Source organism: Sesamum indicum, linkage group LG9 (genome assembly GCF_026168435.1).
Source record: "Sesamum indicum cultivar Baizhima isolate 11 linkage group LG9, ASM2616843v1, whole genome shotgun sequence".
NCBI classification, from domain to species: Eukaryota; Viridiplantae; Streptophyta; class Magnoliopsida; order Lamiales; family Pedaliaceae; genus Sesamum; species Sesamum indicum.
Window position 1 is genome coordinate 21,480,848 of NC_142665.1, and position 23,970 is coordinate 21,504,817.

The 23,970-nt window shown below is 33.3% G+C and overlaps 2 protein-coding genes across 3 annotated transcripts; both read right to left on the bottom strand.

The window, feature by feature from the left end:
• Positions 1–1,476: 1,476 nt before the first annotated feature.
• LOC105177847 (receptor-like protein 44) lies at positions 1,477–2,904 on the bottom strand. The gene has a single exon (XM_011101112.3). It carries the CDS (start codon positions 2,575–2,577, stop codon positions 1,774–1,776), a length of 804 nt encoding a protein of 267 aa, XP_011099414.1. The 5' UTR covers positions 2,578–2,904; the 3' UTR covers positions 1,477–1,773.
• A 7,126-nt stretch (positions 2,905–10,030) lies between these two features.
• LOC105177845 (AP2-like ethylene-responsive transcription factor ANT) lies at positions 10,031–14,456 on the bottom strand. Of its 2 annotated transcripts, none has more exons than XM_011101110.3 (9): positions 12,845–14,456; positions 12,078–12,735; positions 11,826–11,908; positions 11,678–11,686; positions 11,480–11,568; positions 11,324–11,397; positions 11,185–11,235; positions 11,006–11,085; positions 10,031–10,869 (listed from the first exon to the last, which is right to left on the bottom strand). In XM_011101110.3, exons 1-9 carry the CDS (start codon positions 13,128–13,130, stop codon positions 10,247–10,249), a joined length of 1,953 nt encoding a protein of 650 aa, XP_011099412.1. In that variant the 5' UTR covers positions 13,131–14,456; the 3' UTR covers positions 10,031–10,246. The 2 variants fall into 2 exon arrangements, with proteins under 2 accessions (XP_011099412.1, XP_011099413.1); XM_011101111.3 differs by having other exon boundaries at positions 11,006–11,082; positions 12,845–14,450.
• Between the last annotated feature and the right edge of the window lie 9,514 nt (positions 14,457–23,970).

Here is a 23,970-nt window from a genome sequence, read left to right on the forward strand (position 1 = left end):
TGTAATTGAATTTGATTTAATTAGTTGGTCCGGTCAAATTTTGTCCGCGTGCTTTTCAATTTATTCCTATAGTTGGATTGTATGATAGAAAAAATAAAAAAAATTTACTCGACCTAGCGCAGACCGATATATAGGTATTTTCTATCCAAGTCCCATGTCATCACGAGTCAAGACATATAATCAAAGATAAACTGATACGAGTCTACGAAAACACACATATTATATAGCAAAGACAAGAAATTAGTAGATCAATAAAAAGAAATAAAAATGAGTTAGGAAATATTAAGAACCACATTGTGGTATTACAATTTAAAGAAATTATAGTTTGAAATAAAAGTTATATAAATATTATTGACACAAAAGAGTATAATTGAGAAGCAACATTCATTCTATGAGGAAATGGACAATAGCTATTAATAAGCAGTAAGGTACTAAAAGTACTGAAGGACCACAAACTTTCCAGTTATTCGTACCACTACTGAAATATGTCATCGAGTCTTATGGGAAACAGTAGCAATAATTTAATTAAACTTAAAAAGCCTGGAAAATCATGATGTACCCATATATGTCGCCACCACCATTATAATGTCAACCCACTCTTCCACCAACCTCAATCATCATCATAATTCAACACCCCCTTCATGCTTTCTACCCAAACCCCAATTACTTCTTTCCCAAACTAAGAATTTCAAATCCCTCCCTTTTACAAAAACCATATTTATACTATTAATTAATTAATAATTTCATTTAAAAAATAAATAAATACAATGACTGCAATGGTGGCGATCGCCTTATAATACTTGAACCAACAAAATCTGAACTTTACTACTAATATGTTAGTGAGACTACAACGAGCGATTAGACTGAAAAATATCCGAATAAATTATGACGAAAGGAATATTGGATGTTGAAAATATTTTTATTAATGAAAAGAAAAAATCATAGAAAAATTAACCAAAATGTAGATAAGAAGGAGTGCATTGACCAAATATTCCTGACCAATATGGCTTTGGGCCCAAATCAATCAACTCGCTTAGTCTTGGTCAAAACTCAATTAGGTTAGTGCTTGAAGCCGTCGTGAATCATGTTGGCATGGAAATTCTCATTTATTTAAAAATGAAAGAAAAAAGGAACAGATAAGCTCCAAGAAATATTAAATGAAACAAGATAACATAAACGAGATGATTGAATATGTGTCCATAAAGAAATGGAATTCAAAACCAGACATTTTTTAATGTAATAATGGTCATGATTAGGCCGCTCTCCACCAACTTTTGGTGCATTCTTACCGTAAATCATGGAGTCAACTTTTCTGGTAAAGCTATTTCCAGGTTCCTGAATCCAGAGTCATTTTTTGCTACCATTTTACGTGGTCTAGTAAATATTCTTACTATTTGCTATGTGATAATATTTCCTCTCTCTCATCTCTTGATAGCTGCATCCCAAGAAAATGTAAGAAAGAGAGAAGCAAACGAATTAAGAGACGAATCTCCATGGTTTAACTGCTTCATTCAATTCTTTACACATTTGTACTGAGTAATGCTGTCAAGAAATTACTAATTAGAACATTGGAAAAGAATCACAACATCGGAGGAAACAGGGAACGATTCTTACAGCTACCCAATAGTAAAAATTCCCATAAATAGGAAAATGAGAGGGGAAAAAAAAGAAGAAGAAAAGAGAAACCCAACCCACAAATCCAAGAAACATACCTGCAAAACTAATCTCTTGAGTTTTCTGTAGACTTGGAAAATGTAATTAATGATCATGATTTCAATAATCAGGCATGAGCTGACTGATCTTGCCTTCATCATTGGCCAATTTCTGCTCTGTAACTCTCAACCAAATACAAACGGCGGTGAAGCTGAGGACCAAGCTCACGAAACCGCTTCCCAGTCCGATCCCCACAATTGCCAAAACTGAGAGCCCTTTGCTTTTCATGGGCGGCAATGGGTACCCGTAAAGACCCTTATTCCCTACGTAGGAGCTTGCGTTGAACCGGGGCAAGTTCCCGCTTCGGTTCCCTAACGACGCGGGGATGGGCCCGGAGAGCTTGTTGTTGGACACATCGAAGACGGAGAGCCTAACTAATAGCCCGAGCTGCTGTGGAATAGGGCCCGAGAGCTGGTTATCGTGGAGATCGATGACGTTCAAATAAGCGCAGAGCGCTAATTGCTGAGGAATGGAGCCGGAGAGGTGGTTGGAAGAGAGATTGAGGACGGCCAAATTGACTAAGTACTGAAGGTCCGAGGGAATCGGGCCGGTGAGCTGATTGGAGGAGAGGTCGAGGGCTTGTAAATTGGTGCAGTTGGAGAGGAAAGGAGAGATTGTGCCCCTGAGAGAGAGGTTGGAGAGGGAGAGCTTGTAGATGCGGCCATTGTTGCAGGTGGCGCCTTGGAGGAAGGAGGTGAATCCCTGGCAGGGGTTGGCGAAAGTGGCTTTGGTCCAGTTCTGCAAGTTCTTGAAGGGGTCCTCCAACGATTCGCTGAGGTGGTTCAGGCAACTCTCGTCGTTGGGATCCGCCGCGGCGGACAATAACAGCAGGGCCACGGCCAGCAGCTGGCCCCAAATACCCATCTAGCACATAAACGGCACACCAAGTGTTTGTTTATTTGTCTGAGAAGTGGCAGGTTAGCAGCAAGAATTAGAATTCTGGTGATTAAGATAATGGTGTTAATGTTTGGGAGTACAAGTGGAGGAGTAATTAACTAATCCGTACTATTTTATGGATGCTCGGTAATGTCGAGGTGCATGTTAGCATGGCATGAATCCATGGAGAAATGCTTGGTTATTGATGAACAGTGTATATATAGTTCACATGTATGGAGGACCCCCACCCCCACCCCCCACCCAGGCCGGGGGGGTGGGTGGGGAGTGGGTGGCACTAAACCACTAAAATATGTTGTGTGGGTTTGGTGAAAGTGAAAGTAGTGACACGGGCAATGCCGAGGGTTGTCTGAACGAGAGTTGGGGGGTGAGGATGGTGACAACACGTACTTCATCTCAAGGGTAGTTTCGACATATACAGACGACTACTTTTCAGCTTCTCGTGGTTCCTCCTTCCATTAATTTAAATAAATTTTAAGATTATATCTTCAAATTAAATTAATTACCCTAAAATAATCAAATCTCAAATTTATTCTATTTGTCATGCAATTATCAATCACGTGATAAATGTAAAAATACAATAAACTTGTCATCTATTTGCTTGAGTTTTAATTAAAATCTATCTCATCCAACATATAGTTTTCATATAAAATTTTCAAGTTTTACAGATATTTGCCTTTTTCATAACCTAAGTTTAATTAAAATCGCTTTTCGATTAATTATTTCGAAACCAAAATATAGAAAAAAGATCTATATATATGTTGATTTATTATGTTTTAATTTAGAGTAATCTATTATATTCATAGATGATAACTCTAAGAACTCAATTATTTGAATAATTTTTTTCTCACGAAAAAAAAATGCAACATGAAAGTTAGAAATCAAGTAAAGTAAAAAATAGAGTCAGGGTTTGAAATAAAATATTCCCTGAGCCAACTGGGCAAGGGGTAATGTGGGTGCACCCCTGCTCACATTTCCTTAGACTTATAGGAGACAATAAATAACTTTTCTCCAATTGATTTCGCCTCTTGTCACTGTAATAGAGCGATTATGGATTTTCTATCACATTTTTGTATTGTGTATTAATTTTATATTAATAAAATAATTAATATATTTATATATTTCAAAGTAAAATTAAATTATAATTTAAAAATAAAATCACATACAATACACATACAAATATAATATTAACATACGATATCAAAGTGTGATAAAAAATCCTTCACTCTAATACTCCATGCAACATTCCTATTTATAGCGTATTTAAATTCATCTGGCAAAATGAATGCTACCATTAATGGGATAGAGAAATTCCATTTACCACTACCCATATGTGAAATAACATAGGGAACAGATTTTCAATATTCAACTCTCAACTCAATAATGTGAGCAAAAATGCAAGGTACACTTTACCCGACTTTCATTGTTTCAGCAAGCTACTCTTGCACTTTCTGCCTATGTCCCATATACTTTTAATATGGCTTGACCAAACCTGATTTCGCCCACATGCAACTTCATCGCAAGTACTATGATAGAATGTTGTAGTATGTAAATGGTTCTCCAATTCTTGGTGTTGATCCATCGAGGTTGTTGTCTCGTTGAATTTATAAAAGTTGGGTATGGAATACTTGGAATTTGAGAATAAAACTCAGTAATCTTGTTCGGGTTGATTCCAATTATAATCACTTAATACCTAAATTTGTTTGAGTTTTAAGTAACTGATGTGGTAGTAATTTTGATTAATGGATGGAACATGAATTTTACCCTCAATACAATAACACAACATGTGAATAGTTAAATCTAGAGAGAGAATTTTTAAGAGAGAGAGGTTATGAGTTGTCAAATAAGATGAATAACAACTTGGTGTAAAAAATTAATATTTTGGGTATTTATAGTGGTGTGGGAAATTATGTCATGTGGGATGAATTGTGGTGGAGTAAAACTATATGAACCACCAATCTGTTAGGTCATTCTCTTATTTTTTAAGGAGAAATTCGTTATTTCAGGGATTATTTGTGAATAAGCCATGATGTGATTAAATACTAAAAGCAAGCCACTTCTTATAGAAAATTTTAACCTAATTCGAATTTAATTAAATTGAATTAATTATATGATAAGTATAATTATATTGACTGAATAATTAGCGTATAGTTTAAAAAAAAACCCACATAATAAAGTGATTAATTTGAATAAATCAAATTTAATTTGAATAAGAATTTTTGCGTTTGTTAAGTAAGGAGGCATGGAGAAAGATAGAGAAGATGTGTGGTATTTAATTTAATATATGACAACAAAGGTGAGCAGTAGAAGAACAATGTTAGGGATTGTTGATGTTGTTGACCTGATCAGTAATGCTTAAAGTGGGTGAGCAGATCACGTTCAAGAATTTATCTTTGTTACTATTGACAAAGAGAAGTGGGCGTCATTAAAAGTGAAATATGCGCATCATGGTGCTGGAATTTGTCCTAACTTGCTTTCATCTCTCTTTCTCTCCCATAAAGTTTGTCTAGTAAAAATAAAAATATGTCACTGAATTTGTATCATTCTTTTATAATTTTATAAAGATAGAAATAAACATGTGTTTGTTTGGAGTTTTTCATATGTTTGCTTTTGTATTCTATACTAATATAAGATAAATAAAAATAAGTTAATAACATATTGGATTTGAATTTCGTAAAATGACATCTAAAGATGTAATTTTGACTATGGGAATGCCCGAATGGCGTCAAGTAATTTATTTTGAGAAAGATTTTATACACTTAGCGTGTATATATTAATAAAATATATTTTACAATTAAAAAATCGGATTGAGAGTCACCCATGCTAGCAAGACAGCATGAGTGCATAGAGACCAACATTTTATTGGGGGCTAGCTAACTCAAGTTGAAACAAGCCTTTTTCTTGTGGTGATAACCTAATGAAAGCTATAGTTCGAAATGGGCCCTCTACCATAATACTTGAGGCCCTATATTCTTAAAATTCCTCACACTCAAGACTCCCTTTTAGTTACCAAATTGTGTTAACTACCTGCTGGTGCTGGTGCTGGCTCTTCAGACAAGAAGATATCAACTCCTTGGTCCATAGAATCTCACACCAAACCTTGTCACGTCAGTACAAGGCTTTAGAGTTTTGTGGGTATATGCTGGACAGGGCATTTCTTTGAGAGTTGGATGGATTTGAGTAGGGCATATGTTTCTTGGTCTTCCTTCATAGGAAGCAACACTCAATTTCTAATTCAAACAAAGCATACAATCAAAGTTTATTGCGTGAGATATTGTTCATTTAGTTCGTGTATAATAGCATACTCAGTATCATCAGTTTCGAACAATGACTTGAATAGAACACATACACATTTTCACCGACAAGACCAACTTATGTGGATCAAATTCACAATTCAAGAAGTGGAGTTGATGATTTAGAGGAGAAAACTTGTTGACATAGACTCAAATTTATTTAAGCAGTTGCTTTCAGATTTTTGCTGGATTAAATATTATGGGCGATCATCAATGATAAAACAACGTCATTCAATCCATTCTAACCGAAGCAACAAATTGAATAACATTAGAACCCTCCAGAAGCATGAAACACACCCGATTTGTACTAGACTTTTGCCTGTATTGCGGTTGACAAAAAACTTTAATCAGGGCTGCCTGGATGGTGATTTACAAACTAAAATGAGACAGAAAATACAGCTTTTCTCCATGAGAATGAATAGAATTGCCAACCACCAAGACTCCCTTTTGTGGTAGGAATTAGAACAAACATTGAGGGCATCCCCACCAAAACCCATGTCCCAAATTGAGCTGTTCAAGAATTGGAGATGTGGTAGGCAGGCTGCCTTTTGGGTATTGATAATGTCATAAAACCACACATCAAATCACCACATTTATATTATTATTATTATTATAGCTAATAATTATACTTGAAATTAAATTACTTTACAACTCAAATGATTTGATTTTGCAGGTCCAAGTACAACCACATGATAATAGTACACAAGGGATATGCATATATGTATTATATAACATAGGGGAAAAAGAAAATGAAATATGTACAGCTGGAGATTGATATTCCAAATCCAAATCTTGATCTCCAGTCAGGAGAGATGTCTATCAACCCGTTGCAATTTGTACCTAGAAACCTGACCCACTTTGGTCTAATGGTCTCGATGGTATGATAACCGGAAATCAAAAAGACGGAGATTTGCATCAGCTCTGGAAACAAAATGTTGGAACCAGTGGTAATTTTGTAATTTAACACCATGGAATTAGAGACGCTTTTGGATGTACGATGTTACAGGAAAAAGTATTGTTCAGATTTGGGCAATTTTATAGGCCCATTAATCTACCTTGAACTCACTTGGGCCCGTTAAAAATAACTATGGGCTCATCAATTAGGTATTCAACCCAAGTTTTGAAGATTGATGTAGCCCTTTATTATTGGACTTTTTATTACCAAAAGGAATATTCGAAAATCAAAACCCTCTTCTGTATCTTTAAAAGAATATCAAAAATCAAAACCCTTTGTATTACACACGTCAATTTTGTTTCGTTTGATTGTCTACAATTTCACTGCCACAACTTTCGTATAAATGTTTGGGCACACTCAATTTTCTCTTTTTGTCTCATGTTTCAATATTATGAGATACTCTTACAAGTTCATACTTTCCTGTTAAACCTTGAAAGTTATAGATTTAATTAAATTTAGTAGTAATTGGAATGTAAGAACACCCGCACTGCACGTGTTCTTATCATTTATTTTTTTACAAAAATTTAAATATAAAACTGAATATATCATATTTTTGCAATTAAAATCATTTTGAAAATTGCGTAAAGTAAATGATTAAAATTATTAATTTTTTTTATTCTTAAAATTATTTTAAAAGTTTTGTGAAATACATGACAAAAAGTATTGAATTATATCCTACGGACTGAAAATGTAATTTTGTGGAGAATGGAATCTAATCAATTATGTTTTAGATCTTGTGCGTCCTTTTACTGAATTATTTTACAACTTTTTACAGCTGCTCTTTCAGCTTGTGCAGGGCCAGGCTCTGTCAACACTTCGGCCTTAATATTTATCCTAAAGTCGCATCTTTATCTCGTTTTCTTCCTCATCAAATCTGCAATACATATATATATATATATATAGGAAAAATTCCACTGTTTTTCTCAAAAATAAAAATAAAATTCCACTTTTAGTTTCAACGACAACGGTATTGCAGCATTGATTACAAACTTTTAAAATTTTTATATTTTTTATCTCATAAGATTAAAACATATTATAGATGTGGTCCCATTCACTAATCACGTGGGACCAAATCTATTACATTATGTTTGATTTTGTTTTTAACTTGTTTTTGAGTATTTTGTGGAGATAGAGAGAGAAAAATAAAGATAAATAAAAATAAATTAGAGATAGTGTGTATGTTTGGATTTGTTTTTGGAGATAATATAAAATAAGTATGTTATGTTTGATGTTGGGTAGTGGAGAGATAAAAAATACTGTTCATTGTCAAATCATGTCTCTTTTATATATATTTATATATATATATATATATAAAGATATATATAATTTATTTAGTTGTGAGTGGATTAAAATAAATATTATTTCCTAATTATATATGTATGGAAATGAAAAAAAATAGTTTATGTAAATACACTTTTAAAAATAATTAAATGCACTCTAATAATGGATTAACAATATTTTTTGTTAGTTGTTCTATTCGAAGTGATAAATTTAAATACATTATTCAAATAATGTAATATATGAATTAACTGCATAGAATAATTATATTATTTTATATTTTTTAAAATTTTTAATTATTTTAATGATGTAGAAAATATTACGTAGAAAATATTAAGTGGTTAAAATAAAATATATTTGTATTTAAAAATTAAATACTTAGAAACAAGACAAAATACTTAGAAACAAGACAAAAACATGACAAAATAAACAATGGCAAACATTGCTTCTGTTTTGGGCCATATCTGAGATGGCCCAAAACCGAAGCCTAACATAAGGTTAGGTTTTGAGACCGCATTGGCAATATCTTTTAATTTTGTGGGATTAAAAATATTAGCATGAAAGGCGTGAGGATCAAAAGTGAAACACCCTATCTTATGGGACTAAAATTATAATTTTTTATATATTCAGGATTATATGCCCTAAAATTTTAAGCATTGTAATAAAGTTTAATTTAATGACAATAATGTGCTTAATTAATCTATACTGTACATATTTGATTTCTAAGCCAAGAAATAATTAATTTTTAAGAACCCCAGGTTTCATAAGTTATAGCAAGTAACTTGACTAGGAATTTACATTCTTAGTAACAATATATGAAATACGAGAGCTAAAAGAAAAATCGATTCGAGGCAAATCAGAGTTGTGATTCATTTTTTTATCCCAAATTAATTTTGTTATATTTTTTATTTTATTTACAAATATAAATGCCACGTATATAAAAAAATTTAAATAAAATAAATAATATAATACATATACACATGATAAGTGTCTATATTAATTGAAGTAGAAAATATAATAGAATTGGAAATAAAAATATCAAAAAGCAGAACTCCGGGAAGAAGAATAGTACAATTCCAAACATTTTCAAGAATGTGCATCCAATACTTGACTTGGATGCATGATTAATATCCAAGATCAACACTAGTTACATAGTATATGAATAAGTTTAATTTTTATTTCAAGATAGGAAAATGTTATTGTTATGTCACTGTCAGATTTCATTGTCCATTAGTAGAGAGAGAGAGAGAGAGAAGTGGGAGTTTGGGGGAATGAGGAAAGCTTGGAAGGGAACTGAGAATGTAAAAATCCAATGATTCCCAGCTGTAGAAAAACAGCAATTGATTGGGGTTTGTAGTAATGATGGGGCAATGAATGAAGAAACCAGCCCAGTAGTTGTAGCGTAGCGTAGTGTGTATTGGCCGGCAAATCTTGCAGATTCATGCCTGCGCCCGCTGCGCTTTCACGCACGCATCATTGTAATTCCACTGTTCATATGGCTGCTGCTGCTCCTAAATTAATCACTTCTTTTTCACAAGATTAATGTGCGATTTGGGCATTAATCATCGGAGACTCTCTTTTCCAATCATTAAATTTTCATGGCAATGGCGGACGGGTCTGAGATGCCAAATCAAGAATGTAAAGAGAAGATTTTGAGAGGTTGGGAAATGGAAATTTTAACTGATTATGGGGAATTCAACAAGAATTTGGTAATGATGATGTGAGTGAAAAATGGAACCAGTTGTGAATGCGTTTTGGATTTGTGGTCAAAGGTTTTTGTCGAAAACCTTTCTTTTCTTTGGCGCAATCAAGTGAAATCAAGCTGGTGCCAAGAGTTGCACATCACAAAAAGGATCATGTAATCATGACAATGGTCGTCCCAGGTAGGCAAGAATCATTCCATAAAAACCTTAATAATTTCATTTAAAGCTGTCAAACTGATTAGTTGAAAAACTTTGCAACTTCTTGACGGAATGATTAGTTCCCCAGCCCCACCAATACAAATCAACCCATGATTCCTGCCAGCAATATCCAAAGCCTCACATGAAAGTTAGACCACCTCCAGTTCCTGTTTCTTTTGTACATACAAAAGACTAGTCTTGCAAGAATGCATCTATGATGCATCAGTCCATGCAGAAAACAGTGGCACTTGAGGCCTCATTTGGGCAGATGGGATCCAAGGCGTCCCGTTGCTGGTTGGGCAGGGAAAAAACTTGGACGCCAATGGAGGAGCCTGCACAGCAAACTGCATAGGGAGGACGACGTTTTTATCAGGGCTTCCCTCTCTGGAGCTGCTCAAGCTTGTCACCAGTGAAGATGCACTTGACAAGTTAGTTGCCATTTTCCCTGGATCGTCCACATCTTGCGGACCAGATCCGTTCAATGCCTCAATTCCCATCATCCCATTAGTGAAATTAGCAAGCTTAAAATCTTCAACTCCTGGTTTCTCATGAGAAGACTGATAAAGCGCCATTCTCCAATCTGACATGTTGCCGTTGCTCTCTTTGGGGGGAATTGGTTCAACGTTATTGCTAGGATTAGGATAATTGTTCAGTGAATTTTCATTGCATGAAACGACGTCTTTGCTACGTCTCGCCATTTCCCCAGAAAGAAGGCCATTGCTCTCCATAATCCGCTCCACATCATATCTTGATATGTCAAAGTTGGTTACGGCGTTTACACCCCTAAACTTGATAGCAGCTATATCATACGCTTCAGCAGCTTCTTCCTGGGTGCCTGAAAATTTTATCATCCACACCTAGTTAGTGCGCAGATTGTGAAAACAACTAATCTTTACCAATTACTACAAAAAATAACTGAAACATCAGTTTAGCTGAGAACTACGCGGTTGGGATTGATTCAGGTAACTCACTGAATGTTCCTAGGTAAAGATCCTTGTTTCCTGCCACCCGGCCAATGCGTGCTTGCCACCGTCCATGTTGATGATGTCTGCTAAAGGACAATACAAGAACTCAAGATTTCAACAAAAGAAAGTTACCGTCTTTAAATAAAGACCGTGAGCTTTCATAAAAGCATGCAGTTTATCAAGACCTGGTTACTCCTCTGTAAATTGAAGCTCCCCTCGAGAAACCACTGCTTTTCCTACAATGAATCGCGGAGGTATGATGTCCATCAAGAAACATGTGAAATTGGAAAGATAGTAAAATAAATACAAGGAGCCAAAATTTACCTTCTTAGATGAGCAACATACTCTTGTCTGCTCATGTTCTTCATATCTTCAAGTTCTTGTTGATAATTTTCCAACTGCATTAAGTGTAAAAGTTTAGGTTCCCATTCTTGGAAAAGGAGTGATACTAATTAAAGCAAAATGACAATCAAACCATACAGGAAAATTAATATGGGTTGAAGGTCCCCAGTACTTGAGTGCTGCCAAATCATATGCCCTTGCAGCCTTTTCTTCCATATCATACCCCCCTAAAATGGATATTCACAATCAGTAATAGCCTATCTACCAAAGTATGCTAATTAGTTTATCAGTTCAAGAAGTGGTGTAATGAAAAACAGAATCCATAAAAGAGTTTACCTAGGTAAACTGCAAAAGTGTTCATATGTCATCCCACAGGAACCAAGATATTGGGGGCAAAGTGAGAACACGTTTAAGTTAGTGAAAACAAATATAAGTAACAAATTTGAGGAAGACGAGGAACGTTTTCAGGGAATGTCTCACTAACCTTGCCTTCCCTTTCTGCTTTGCCCTTCTTTCTTACAACTGTTGTCCCATAGATGGGCTTCATACCTGCCTGTCCATCTGTGCCTGATCCACAGATCCACAAAGCAAAAGCGTCAATGATAAGAGAAGTACGTTATTCTTCTAGTGCAACAACATTAGTCAAAAAGAAACGCTGAAACAGTCCAAGAAAACCAAGAATGATGAAATGCAGACCACATCGAAAAAGAAGAGTGAAAACAGGTGAAAATCCAACCTTGTAACTCCTCTATACTGAGAGGTCCTTTGCCCAAACGTGTCAATAGACTTCCTATGAACAATCTGCTTCTGATCAACCTTTTCGGGGCCCCGTTTCTTATTCTCCAGGCCCATGCAGTCAGCCATAGTGGGCGGAATGTGCTGTGAACCCGTCACGCAGCTTGACTGGGAACCAGGGCTCATTGATAAGCTCAGAGACTGTAAATCACCATACCCCATCGAACCCATTGGCCCAGTTTCCCCCGCATTCTCCTCCATACAAATTCCCATCTTCTGCTCCAACACATGGCCGTTTGGATAGTTTCTTTGAACCCAGTTTTTTGTGCCAGGCATTTCATCTTCAGGCATTGTTGGGAGCTGAAGACTGCGATCTGCAAGCTGAGGCTCTTTAGGCTGCTGCTCTTCTGACGCCTGGAACATTTCTTGGCCCCGGAAAGCTGAATAGTGTGGGTATTCTTGAACCTGAAGTTGAGGATGGCTGGGGTTTTCTTGATGATGGCTTAGAAAATCTTGGCCATTGTTGGTCTGGTTTTCAGTGTTTTGATTATAGTACATGCTGTCTAGACTCAGAGCCATACCTCCTCTGTCATAGTGATGGGTCCCCATTGTTGCACCACCAAAGAAATCCTCCAGTTTGGGCGTTGAAGTTACCATACCTTCACAGTAAAAACAGTAAAGGCAGTATATTCCAGAACTCTAGAAAGGTATTTCCAGTAAAAAAAAAATGAAGTTGAAAAAATGAGGGTGAGTAAGTTTGAATAAAACCTTGTGGTTGTGACCTGTTGATAGCTTCCATTAAGCACAATGAACCATCAGACTTGAGTGGCATCATAGTTAAATGAGAATAGAATCCAGAGTTTTCACCTTCAACCCCATAGTAAATCCCTGGATAGTTAAAACTAGAGGAAAAGCTCAAGGGAACTGCATCAGAAACAGCATTGGAGCATGGCTGAGTTTGATGATGGTGGTCTGCTGAAGCCTCCATGCTGGTAGCAGAAAGAGAGAAACCCAACCAGTTGCTGTTACTTTGATTATCACCCATAGACTTCATTTTTCACCACGAACTCTTCTTTCTCACTTAGAAAAATATAAAAATGGAGATTTGTTGGCAAGTTTTCTCTTTTTTTTTTTTTTGGTTGTTGTTTCCTTTGTTACTAGTTGCAAGAAAGCAAGTCAATGATTGGAAACAAATAAACTAATCATGTGGGCAACTCTCCTTTGCTACCCCCTCCATAGAAAGAACTTGGTTTCTTTTGTTTTGTAGCTGCAGACTTAAGTAGTATGAAATCTAAACCAAAATCTAGCCGAAGCGCATCCTCTGCTGAATGGCTGAATCTATGGTCTCTTTCTTTTGCTTTTTCTCTCTCTCTCTCTCTCTCAAAAGATTTCTAAAGAGAACAAAGCAAGGCCCTTTAAACTAAACAAAAAGAATGAGTTCCAGCAAGCAATGCTGGGCATCCTTCCTGCATTCCATTGGGATCCGTGCCTGAGAAAGACATCTTCTTTTGCTTTTCCTCCGCTCCACCCCTGCACTGCCTCCTCCCTTTTCCTTTTTACCCTCTTTACTTGGGGTTGCATACATACGTGAAATACATACAGTATATATATAGATATATATCTCTGCTCAGCACCTACCTCAGCAATGTGTATATTCTCATTCAGTTTCAAGAATCGAGAACTCTTTACTTAAAAAAGAGAAATTTAGCCTAAAACCTCATCACCAGCCTGAGAAAAACAGTGTCTTTGCAGAAGAAACAGCTCCTTATTTACCCACAAAAAAAAAGAAAAGAACAGTCAATCCAAAAGCAATAATTATCTTATAAAAAACACTTTTGATTTGCAAATCATTCTCTCTTCTTGAATTTAACAAGGCCCAGAGCCAGAGGAGGTGGGAAGTTGGCCAAGAATTATTTATTAATACAATATGATATAACAATCAATTGGCCTGCCTGAGCATGAACAGCCCTGCCCTGTCTTACTCACTCCAGTCCCACAAGATATCTATATATCTATAACCAGATTAACTAAAATTTTGCCTTTTGTTTTTCGGATTTTTCCCAAGTAATAATAGATAGAGAGTGTCCTGACTTTTACAACACTTGCAAAATCTAGAGATAGATTTCTCCAGGCAGAAGCAAGAACTTGCCTCTCTCGTCACTTCACACCAAGTACATATATATACACACACACACACACACAACACACATCTATCTATCTATCTACATATATGTTGATGTAGCCCTTCTGTGTCTGTTACTCCTACACTACATAGCTAGTCTTGGTTACTTGACAAGGCTAAACGATGCCGTATAAAAAGAAAAGAAAAGTGGTGATAGAATTGCAAAAAGGTGTTGTGAGTAAGCGAGGGTAGTGTACAATGGGCAGAGGCATAGAGCAAAATGTGTGTAAGGAAAAAAGAAAGTAGTTTGACCGGGTGCATGCTTATGGTGCTTTTTTGAAGTTTTTTGGCAGGACAGAGCATTGTACCTTTGTGTAGGAGGAGCCAATGTTTGAATGGCACAATGTCCAAATCTGGTTATTCAGCAGTTCCCAAATCTTAATAACTTTTGTACATTGTGTTGCCTCCCCTCTCAATTCTTGTATACTTCCTTCCACCCACCCTCCCATTTATTATTCCTCAATTGTTCAACACTTTTTTCATTTACATACACCTCTTCCATTTCAACTCAAATCCTCACGTTACCTCACCTCAATCAGAGTATTCCCCTAAAACCTACAACATTTATGTTTTATTGCATGCTCAAATACATCTTTCTAAATTTATTTATCTAACATTTTTAATGAAGCGAAAAAAGATAAGTTAAAAAAGAAGAAGAAATGAGGTACTCCAATCATAAAATTGATGAGATTTTTGGTAATATTGTGATTGAGAAGACTATGAAAAGCAAGCAAGCAAGCAAGGATCCCTCAATTTTGACCATTCTTGTAGCGTTATGTAAAACAATTCGTTATTAGACGACAAATATATGTAATTTTAGAGCGACGTACATGTCGTCAGTAAATATATATGGTGCATATATATGTTTACTAAAAAAATAATAATTACTTTACACACGAAAAATGAAATTATTAGGATATACGTTTGAGGGTAAATGATCATTTTCTGATTTCCATATATAACATCTGAACAGGATTGCTCTGCTTTCATTTTCACCTTCCTTTGTTAATTTGGGTTAAATTTCCCGGTATCTCCAATTTAACCCCCACCCCAGACTCGAACTAGAAAAATTTACTGTTTTTTCCATGACAGCAAAACGCCGTTAGCCTTCCATGCTGATGATGTAGCACACATTTTATGGCTGTAACTATTTTGAGAATATATTACCTTCTGAAAAAAATATATATATGTATATAGGGATAATTATGTCTTAATCCCAGTTAAATTATCATTATGGAATCAATTTATTTACTATTTACGTATATGTATTTGTAATGTATGTATTTTTTTTTTTGTATTTTTAGTAAAATTAATGTATATATGTGTATTGAGATTTCTTGTATATAAAATGTGGAAAAATAATTTAATTATTATAAGAAAAAGAAAAATTATCAAAATATCGTAGTTTGAAAAGATCAGATTTTTTATCAAAATCGCTTATTGAAACAGCAGTTTTGCAAAAATAAACAAATTTAAAACAAAAACGCAGGAGCAAGGAGAACCGCTTAATCAGGAAGCAGTTCTCCTAGCAGATTGTCGAACCTCCAATAAAGTTTTTACATGGTTTCTTTTTAATAAATAAATTTTTACTATACGCGTTACCCATGAGCATATAAAAATAAATTATTATGTGAGATGCAGATAAATTACTAAAATTATGTGAGATTAAAAAATGTGGGGTACTTTGAGAAAGAAAAAATAAATTATAATTGAAAATCTTTTAAAAATATAAAAGTTTATGAATAAAAAGATATGGAGAAGGTGAGAGAGAAAAAATGAATTATAATTATAGATTATTAAAAATATGAAAGCATGTGGGTGAAAAAGAAAATATGAAGAAAGTGAGAGAAAAACATAGAGTAGTGGGTTGAGAGGAAAAAATGTAATTATATAATTATTAAAAAAATATTAAAATTGGTATTTTGATCAATTTTTTTAAATAAAAAAAAAAGAATTAAAGGGTAAATTTAGATATTTAAAAATTGGTACGGCAAATAATTTCTTTTATAATAGTATAGATAAGAATAAATTTTTTATTTTTAATTCATATTAAATATTTAATTATTAATTAATAACAGTAATGCCACAAAAAATCCAAATCCACAGAGAATCCCAAAGCGAGAGGAAGCCCGAGAAGGATTTAAGGTTACTGGCAACCTAAGGCGCTAAAGCTCTCGGCCCCTATCCCCGACTGAAGCTCGTTGAGCGAAAGTGCCTTGAAAGCCTAAGAAAGAGCAAGGAGACTTATCAGGGCTGCACGCTTGGAAGCCAAATTAGCCCTGAAAAGATACCGAGTGCCACATGGATGAGTTCTACTCGAACAATTCGAAGTATAAATCATCTTCTGCTACGAATCAAGGCTGAAGATTCAAATTGGTTTGCTATAACTATTTGAAAGAACGAGGGTATTTGAATATTTTACACCCTTTAAATGAAGTTTGTAATCTTTTACGAAGGGTAAATATCACTTTAATCCCTCAAATATGCCACTTAAAAAGTTAAAAGACAAGGGCTTTTATGTAATTTACTCATTGTTTTGGCTATTTAGTGTTTGTGCCGGGGGGTAATTAAGTTTGGAGACTTTAGGAGACAAGTTGGCGGTTCCGCGTGTCTCACGCTCTTTAAGGTTTTTTTTTTTTTTTTTAACTTTTTATTTTTTGGGTTTTCTGTTAGAATGTTTTTGTCCCAGAACCGCTATTTTGCGAGTGGTTCTACTTAAAAAAAGAAAAAAGAAAAATTAATGCTTTTCAAACCACCGTATTTTGATAATTTTTTTATTTAACAACTAGTAATTGTTGCACGCGATTCTCGTAAGCATATAAAAATTGTGATAAGAAATAAATGTATGCGAAGGTGAGAGACAAAAAAATAAATTATAACTTATGAATTTATTAAAAATATGAAAGTTTATGGGTGAGAAAAAAATATGAAAAATGTGAGAGAAAATATAAAGTAGGGGGTTGAGACATATGGAGTAGCGGTTGAAAGAAAAAAAAATTAAAAAATATTTAAATTACTACTATGGATAACTTTTTTAAAATAAAATAGAATGAATTGAAGGATAAATTGGAGCAATAAAAAATTAATACAATCAAAGAGTTTTCTTTTATAATAGTAAAGACGTTTAAACCATTTTTCCATAAAACGTATTGAACCATGTTCTAAATTTTCAAAATTGCAAGCAATTGTATTTTCGTTTTTTTAACGGAAAGTAGAAGTGGTATCCTATAAACTCGTTATGAATTATTATGACATATGTGTCGGTCAGGCACTTACCTTTAACTAATTTAGTTATTGTCAAAAAAGTAAACACTAACCACATAGCTCATCTAAATATGTTTAGACAAGAATTTCAAATCAATATTATGAATGTTATAATGTTGAACTTGGACCACTAACATAGGATGTAAATTATGTATGTTATAATTGTGTCAGCCCTATCCGTGTGTATGTGCATGGCAGCTAGTAACTATGTGATGACAAATAAATAAATCAACAAATATTATTACAAACTCAGATAGCATATAAGTGGGCCTAAGATATTTTGATCATAAGAAGTGCAATAAATTATCAGGTGGACAGAATAAAATATCAAAAGCTTGGAGGGGTAGGAGGAGGCCTGTTCTAGTCCCTACCCCCCCTCATGCAGGGATCCTTTACGACAACATTAAATATTTTGATAAGACAGTCCCCAAATGTTTTTGGATTATATGTCCTATATTTTAAAATGTATTTGAATAATTAATAAAAAAAAACATATATGAGGTGGATTGAATATCAACAGAACTCTTGTCAGTATTGACATCATAAGTAAGGTAACAAAATTTTATCAAATTTGCACTAATTTAAGCATCAAAACCGAGTCTCTTTGGTGATTGAGGGTGTTAGGGAAATGTAGGTTGCACATATCAAACACAACCTGAGTACAAGGAGGCTAGGCAAGAAGCACAACGTATCCATTAATTTTTCACACGTACAAAAGAGTAACGTCTTAGGGTATTGTAAATGTAATATAGTTATATTAATTAGGAGAAGATGAGGAAGGTAAATTAATGTAAAGATGAAGAAGTAATGGTTTGACCTATGGAGGAGGTGATGGAATTATGGGATATGAGCAGAAAATGAGAGGAGCAATGGGGGGAAACAGGAGAGGGAGTCAACTGTGAATAAAAGTAGATTGCAGATAGCAACCTAAGTGAGAATGACTACACACCTCTGTTGTATCCTGCTCTTTTTATGAGACCAAAAGCTCTTTGAGTTCTTTTCCCTTTTCTTCAACTCAGTCTGTGTGAGAGAGAAACGGGCGCCTTAATCCTTACCCCATCATGCTGCACCTCCTCCTACCTATTAAAGTTTTTGCTTTATTTAAAACTCTCATGCCAATATTTCTAATTAATCTCTCTCTCTCTCTCTCTCTCTCTCTCTCTCTCTCTCTCTCTGTCTGAAATGTCTTAGTCTAGAGCATGAGTGTCATGTCATATTCACTACAAGATTCTCTCTCTCTCTCTCTCTATAGAGAGAGAGGAATGAAGCCCGTTTGGCCATCCCATTCCTACCTCTCTATTTCCAAATCTTTGTAATTTCCCCTAACTGGACAGACCTTATTTATTATATCCATGCATGCATTCTTTTCTTTATTCTTTTAGTTTTTTTATGCGGGTTTTTCATCTTGTAATTTTTTATATTTTTTATAAGACACGGGTGCTTTTATAAAATTTGTTTGTGAGGCCATTTATTTTATTATGATGATTTCAATACCGTTTATTTTAAATTTCAAGATTTATAAGCCACTCAAATTTTATAACTACAATGAATATTGATGATGAAGTGAGTTATTGTAATAATAGAAAGGGGTAGTAGAATTTGATGTAGGGGGTATGAGGAAGAAGGCATATCCCAAGGCAATGACGAAAATACCAACAATCCTAGGGAGGGTCCATATGCATGTAGCCCTGAAACAAGGACGTGACAAAATAAGAAAAGAGCAAAATCATGGCAGAAAAGCATTGAATTCAACTGCAAATAGTAGCTGCTGGGTGGGGGTGGGATTGCCCCTTTTACTTTCACACAAAATTCCAAATTCCTTTGCCTTTCATGTCTCTCTCCTAATATACACATTATTCATTCACCTCTTTACTTAATTATTCATTTCCCACATACATATATCATCATCTATTACATGCAATGGAACCAATCCCTCCCTTCTAATCAGAATATTTTGAAAATGACAACTTCCATCAATCTATATCTTATAAACATATTATATTTTATTTCAAAAATATATTTTTAAAATATTTCGATAAAGTAAATTTATGAACTTATAAGATGCTGTAACGACTACTTCTCTATGAAATGAAATTTAAAACATAATTTTAATGGACAAACTGAAGACGACAAAACGCCCGATAAATAGTACAGTTATAAAACTGTAGTCATGCAGATAATAGCAAGAGAACTTGATTAAGTTAAAACACATAGTATATATAAACACCCAAAAAAATATATAACTGTTTTATTTAGTAAAATTGGAGAACACATTAAATTTGAAGTGGAATAAGGTTCTTCCAAGAGCAAGATGTTTCTTCAACTGGAGAGGATGATGGGCCGGAGAAAATGACAGAGCCCAGTTCAGAATTTCGGGAGTTTGATTAAAGGTTTGAAGCCCAGATTCCAGCCCAATTTGGTTTCGCGTATCCAAACGATTAATATATTATTCAGAAAACACCTGTCAAATGGTGAAATATAACAGGAGAACCAAATATTTGTATAAATTTCAAAGTTAGAGCTACATTTGCTATATTATGAAAAAATAAGGAATATGTAATCGTCATCTATATAGTTAATAAATAAAGTATGGAGTGTAGCATAAATTAATTAGTATTCAAATATAGAGATTGTTCAACGTTATTTTTATAATTACATGATTTTATTTTATTTTTTTCATCGTATACTGTCCAATAATCATGCATCCAATTTGATTTGTGGATGTTGGGATTGGTGCTTGCATAGATTAAGTTTTATTTTAATAAAATAAACATAAAGAGGAATTATTTTAGAAAATTACAAAAATTCAATCAATTATTTTGCTTTTCTGATTTTAATTTTTACTTACTCTTGTTACTTAAAGGCTTCATTTGGTCCAATGGGAGGAAAGAGGAAGTGGAAAGGGGAAAAATAATGATTTTTTCTTTAAATTGTTTGGTACGATTGGAAGAAAAATAAATTTAAAAAATTCTCCAATTTAGTACAAAATTAAAGAAAAAATAGAAAGAAAATAGTATTTTCTTTTCATTTGTACTTGAAAAAAAAGTTAAAAATAAATTAAAATTATTAAAAAATGAAAAATACGTATCAAACAAGGACATTACTATTTTTTTTATATATCATTATCTTAAATTGAACTAGCTTTGTTTTTTTTTTTTTACTAAACAAAGACTTTGAATTCAAACGTGAACGTCTTTGTTAGTACCGAAAATACCATATAAAGAATGATAATGTGCAGTGCTGTTAGAGGGGGAAGGAAAAAGCAATTTTAGATAATTTGAGTAAATAAAAATAAAAAGCACTCTTTTTTAATTTATTTTTATTTTTTTACCAAATATATTGTCATTTTCACCCTATTTTGGACAAAAATAAAATTAAACTCAAGAGAAGTCTTATATACATCTTGTTTTGTTTCTTTCTTTATATGTTTTTTCTAACTAAACTCGAACATTATTCTATACATTCTTTTTTATTTTTATTTTTCTTATAAATAGATTTTAATAAGATTGTGTGCATTTCAATTTCTCTGGTATCATGAATGTCTCAAATCTAATTTTTAAATTTAAATGTTCAAAATTAGTATTTTTAATTCACGAGTTTGAACTATATAATAGCTTATCCATCATAATATTGGATGTGAACAATAAAGAGTAACTAAAGCATTTTTTACAAAGTTTACGAGCAGTTGATCTTAGATTTATGGGAGTGATTGCAAAAACTTGTGTTTTTAAATAAGTGATTTTTGTAGTAAAAGTCAGAAGTTGTAGCAGAATTAAAAAAGTGAGTAGTATTCGTAAAAAAAATATAAAAACTAAATTGGATAATGCTTTGAGAAAAATCACTTCTAAAATAGAGTTAATTGATGAAAGACGGTTTTGTCCCTATTTATTTATATAAAAAAAAGTAGTAAATTATTCCATATTTTTTAGAAAATTATTTAAATTTTCTTATATCAATAGTTTAAATAAGATGAAATTTTATTTTATTTTTGAAAAGACAGAGAATAATTCTATTTTTTTTTTCATATTTTTCATATCCTAAATCGCATATTTCCCTAAAACGAAGGGAGGCTTAAGGAAAATAGAAAAGAATAGGGGATAGAGATGGAAATGAAAGAAAAATGGGAGGTGGGGTTACTTTCCTAATATTTATGATTAGGTCACGTGGGTATGAGCTGTACCCCTCCCGCAGAAGATCTACTCCTACTACGAACTTTAGACTGACGGAAGGAAGGAAGCTAAGGTCGTGCCACTCACGAAATTACGTTACTACCCCTTCAGTTCCACGGATGGATTAACTCCTCTTTCCTATTGGGAAATAAAAAAAGCATTTCTTAAGTGCGGGGAAAGAAGAGCGGAAGTGGAAGCAACTTAACAATGTTATTTGAGTGAACACCAAACAAACTTATTTCAACTCCATCAATTACATGTAATTCTTATTACTCTTATAAAAACAAAAAAAAAAAAAACTCACTCATAAATTGTGATTTGTAATATCGCTATATTAATTTTTTTATTGTGTTAATAATACCCGTGTTATTTTATTTATTTCTTTATTTTTGTGAAATGTGATGTGATAGTTTATATATTTTATTCTTATTTATAATATATTTTAATTTTTGAAATATTATTTATTATATATATATGTAGGGATTGCGTCCCAACTAGTGTGAACCAAAAAATCATTCCATGGTCACAATTGGTGGTTTGTAATACTAAGGCATTGAATTTTAAAATATTTATTTATTTCAAAGGGTTTATATCATTTTTTAACTGTGAATATATTGTCATATTTATTATCCATTTTTTCATGCTAATCACTTGATCCGCTTCTAATCATATATTTATTAAAAGAGCACAAATATCGTGTGCTACTATAGATAGTGTATTGACAAAAAAATGGAGTAAATAAATTGCAAAGAGCACCGTCCCCGATTCTTTCTACAACTATTATGGAAAATTATGATTTAGATCGGATCTGATCAAATTTGAATTAATACTCAACAATTGTATGTATTCAGTGTGTAATTTATTTTTGTAAAAAATAATCCATCACATAAAAAGTGTGGAGAATTCAATTAAATGTGATTTGGATAAAAGTTTTGGTTCTGAGCATGGTGGAAAGGCGTTGTGGAGGATGGGGGGTTGGGAGGGGAGGAAGGTGGCTGTTTGTCACTGCGCCCAATCTCCCTCTTGTCCTTTACAATCCCGATTCATATCCCAACCACTTCTCTTGGCTTTTTCCAAAGCTTACTCCAAATCATTTACATCTTCTCCTTTTTTTTCTTTTTATTATATAAAATTAAAATATAAAAAATAAATAATATGAATCACGTTATATTATTATATATCTTCCATTGAATTATTTTTTATTTTTTTACTATTCTTTTTCCATTTAATGTTACTATTTTCCATAAAGTAAATATTTTAGTGTGCTTGTCTTTGGATTAAATTAATGGGAGGTTGCTGAGATGACCTACTCTGGTTTGATCCTTGTATTATTATTTAGGGATAGTTACACCCCTTCTTTAAGATTTGATGTAATTATACATAAACTTTATAATTTGGAAAACTACATCTAATACCACCGAAATTTGCTTTTGCGTAACAAATAAGTCAATCTTCTAGTTAAAATTAAATGAATTTATTGATATTAACAAAAAAAAATTAATAAAAATTGATATTTACCATCAATTGACTAATTACTGACTTATTGCAGGTCAAATATTTTTTTTCGAAATAAACTACTATTATGGCAGAGAAAATATAACTCCTCACATGCATTAACGCGTGAAGACGTATGAGGATAATTTAGTTATAAAAAGATTTATCTGACCTGTAATAAGTCAATTAGGGGTTAATATAGATTTTTTTTGTTAATACGGTGAATTTTGACTAACGGGTGAACTTATTTGTTAGACGGAACAATCCCCAGGGGTGCTAGATGCAAGAAATTTACATGTAGTTACACTAAACTTCAAGGGAGTGGAATGTAATTATTCCTATTATTTATTAAATGTAAATAGTTAATTATTGATTGGTCCGAAGGTTTTCATCATTTTTTTACCATAGCAGTAAGAGTAATCAATGAAGTTTCTTATCATTGTAATCCTCAGGTTTGAACCAATAACTATCACTAAAAAGATAAACATATCACTGAAATCCTATCAAAATATAAAACGGATCATAATCAATTATCATAATCAAATCATGAATCTACTAGCTCAGAACACAAAATTCACTTAAAACAATAACATAGATTGCACACTCTTAATCATGTTTACAAGCAATTAGGAACCAACAAAGCGTAGCTTAGTTAGTTACTTTGAAACCCCATGATCAAAAAGTCATGGATTTCACTCCCGTCAATTTATGGGTATTGAAAAATTTCAATAGTAATCATCGATTAACTAATTAGTGCATATTGATTAATTGTTCATAATTAAAAT